The 2,957-nt window shown below is 44.9% G+C and overlaps 1 protein-coding gene across 1 annotated transcript in view; it reads right to left on the reverse strand.

Annotated features, from left to right (window-relative positions):
• Positions 1-33: 33 nt before the first annotated feature.
• The window catches only part of LOC117941013 (6-phosphofructo-2-kinase/fructose-2,6-bisphosphatase 1-like), a 4,526-nt gene continuing 1,602 nt past the window's right edge, over positions 34-2,957 (reverse strand). The window contains exons 4-5 of the mRNA XM_034866116.1: positions 1,052-1,057; positions 34-159 (exon numbers count right to left, since the gene is read on the reverse strand). Coding sequence (XP_034722007.1) covers positions 34-159; positions 1,052-1,057 — 132 coding nt within the window. The remainder of the gene's footprint in view (positions 160-1,051; positions 1,058-2,957) is intronic.

Genomic DNA, 2,957 nt, shown 5'->3' on the forward strand with positions numbered 1-2,957 from the left:
TAAATATATATAAGTTGAATTAGTTAACGTGTCTCACCTGTCCCTGTTGTCATCCAGTGGGACGTAGGTCAGCTTGTAACAGTCGATCCTCTTCAGAAAGTCGGCCACAGCCTCCTCTTTGTCACAGTCCACGTAGTCCGGACTGCTCAGCTTCACTTGCTGGTTTCAGAGAGAGAAAAAGAGAGAGAGAGAGAAAGAGAGAGACAGAGAGAGACAGAGAGAGGGAGAGAGAAATAAACCAGAATACAAGTCTAAAGAGTGTGAGAAAGACAGAATAATCCATGTCTTCCTTAATAATATAATTTGAAGCTTTATAGGAGACACCAGTCCATATCACACATGATGTTACACGTTAGAGGACTCACACACCGAACACGGAGAAGTGAACAGCTCTCCCTCTCTCCCTCTCTCTCTCCCTCTCTCCCTCTCTCTCTCCCTCTCTCTCTCTTTCTCAGGTCTGCGGGGGTTTTCCATACGTTTAGGGTTTCTTCAGCTTCAGGTTTGTTTTTAACTTCGGTTTGTAGTACTTCAATAGTAACCAGTAGGTTTCTGGTAACCGTGGGGTTTGTTACATAGTAACCAGTAGGTTTCTGGTAACCGTGGGGTTTGTTACATAGTAACCAGTAGGTTTCTGGTAACCGTGGGGTTTGTTACATAGTAACCAGTAGGTTTCTGGTAACCGTGGGGTTTGTTACATAGTAACCAGTAGGTTTCTGGTAACCGTGGGGTTTGTTACATAGTAACCAGTAGGTTTCTGGTAACCGTGGGGTTTGTTACATAGTAACCAGTAGGTTTCTGGTAACCGTGGGGTTTGTTACATAGTAACCAGTAGGTTTCTGGTAACCGTGGGGTTTCAGACATGCTGATTGGTAGAATGCAACCCGCGTTGCGTCTCTGCCGTCAGAGTTATTTTTTTTTTTAAACCTCTGCTGGTTTTAATTGATTCAATCTATTTGATCCATAGAATATAGTCCCCCCCGCCCCCTCGCTCTCTTTTTTTTCTCTCTCTCATTCCGTGTCTCTCTCTTACTCACACACACACACACTCACACACACACTCACACACACATACCTGGTGTGGAAATAAAAACTAAAAAAGAACCAAAAACTAAAAAAGTCCCACTGATCATAAAGTTCAGTTGTTGAGTATGAAAACTCTTGTTCAATACATTTTACTTCATAATTGCAACCGCATGTGTTGTATTCGCAAAACTTGTTCTGTATGTAGTTTGTTTGTTACCATGACAACGCCATTGATCTGAAGCTCAAAGCTGATGCTGTCATGTAAATAGTTTTCTAATCAGCAATAAATATAACAATTTCTGATCAACTCATATCACTTGCATGCTTAATATAATGTACTGGTTAAAGCCCCGCCCATTTCATGACAACTTCCGGGTTAAATCCTGTCCACTTCCGGGTTAGGCCACCGCCCAGTCCGAGTACAGATAAAGATACAGATAATGCTGGACTGGCTCATCCTTAATACATTTAGTCAAAGCTTTTGAAATGAGTAAAAATATATATGACTGAAAGACCTGAACCACCAGGGACCAGGAAGTAAAGACTGATAACACAGACTCACTTTAATGTTCTGAGCGATGATTTCTGGATCGTCACATATGGACTCCACAAAGAAAACCTGGACAGGTGAGAAAGGAGAGATTAGAGCCGAGGTCTCTCCAGGTGTGGAACCCCGGGAACAACAACACACCTTGTAGCCGTTTTCTTTGGCAAAGCTGAGGATGATCTCCCTGCGCTCAGCCGTGGTGTTGGTGGCATCAAAAACCTAACGAGACAAACCGGATGAGTGACTCAGCGATGGACGGACCCAAGTGTTAGAGTTGGGGGGGTTAGGATTGGGGTTAGGGTTGGGGTTGAGATCCTCTCATTAAAAACAAGAAGACCCCGGTCTGATCATCTATTGGACAGACAGACACTAACTGCTACTGAAGGGGGACAACAAGTCTTAATAGAGAAGACCAGGGTTGGGTTAGTTTGGGTTTTCTTCTAAACGGTGCCTTGACCCATACTCAACATTATTAAAGAACGGCTTATTTATTTATTGCTATGGCCATGTGGTCAAAGTAAAAAGATTGAATAAAAAGGCAACAACATCTTATTTCACCAGTAAATTACTGGTAAATGACAAAAGCAGCTGTTGGAGTCCCTCTGGGGAAATACGGTCACCCTGCTAATAGCCAGCGGCAGGCTAACGGTAGGCTAACGGTGGGCCAACGGTAGGCTAATGGCAGGAAAACAGTAGGCTAATGGTAGGCCAACGGTAGGCTAACGGTAGGCTAACGGCAGGCTAACAGTAGGCTAATGGTAGGCTAACGGCAGGCTTACGGCAGGCCAACGGCAGGCCAATGACAGGCTAACATTACCTGCTGCCAGGTGTTACCTAGCATCACATGCAGCAATGTGGCGTCCCCGTTTGTTTTGAGGGCACAGGCTCCAAAATAAGGCGTCAAAATGTGTGTTGCTAGTCCAGGACGTAGCGGTAGTGTAGACACTAGTACTATATTAGCAGAAGGTTTCAGTACCCGACCCTAGTTTTACATAGTATTTACATCAGTACATCCCTCTCTCTGGGTGTGTCTGTATATTTGATAGTGATGGTGTCAGTGGAGGAGTGTGTGTCCTACAGTCTTCACAACGTCAGCCGTGACTCACCACGACCTGGCCCAGCTCTCGGCTGAAGTAGTCGCACACGTCTTTCAGAGCAGCGACGGCACACGCCCTAAAAACAGACACACAACACAAACACACAACACAGACAAACAACACAGACACTTAACACACACATAAACTATTTCACACATCTCTAACTGCTGGATGGGAAGAGGCACAAAGCTGTGGTGAAGCAGTGGACTGGAGGAAGGTGAAGCTTCCTACTTGTGTATGGTGGAGGGAAGGTGAAGCTTCCTACTTGTGTATGGTGGAGGGAAGGTGAA

The sequence above is a fragment of the Etheostoma cragini genome, unplaced genomic scaffold, assembly GCF_013103735.1.
Source record: "Etheostoma cragini isolate CJK2018 unplaced genomic scaffold, CSU_Ecrag_1.0 ScbMSFa_4023, whole genome shotgun sequence".
NCBI lineage: Eukaryota > Metazoa > Chordata > Actinopteri > Perciformes > Percidae > Etheostoma > Etheostoma cragini.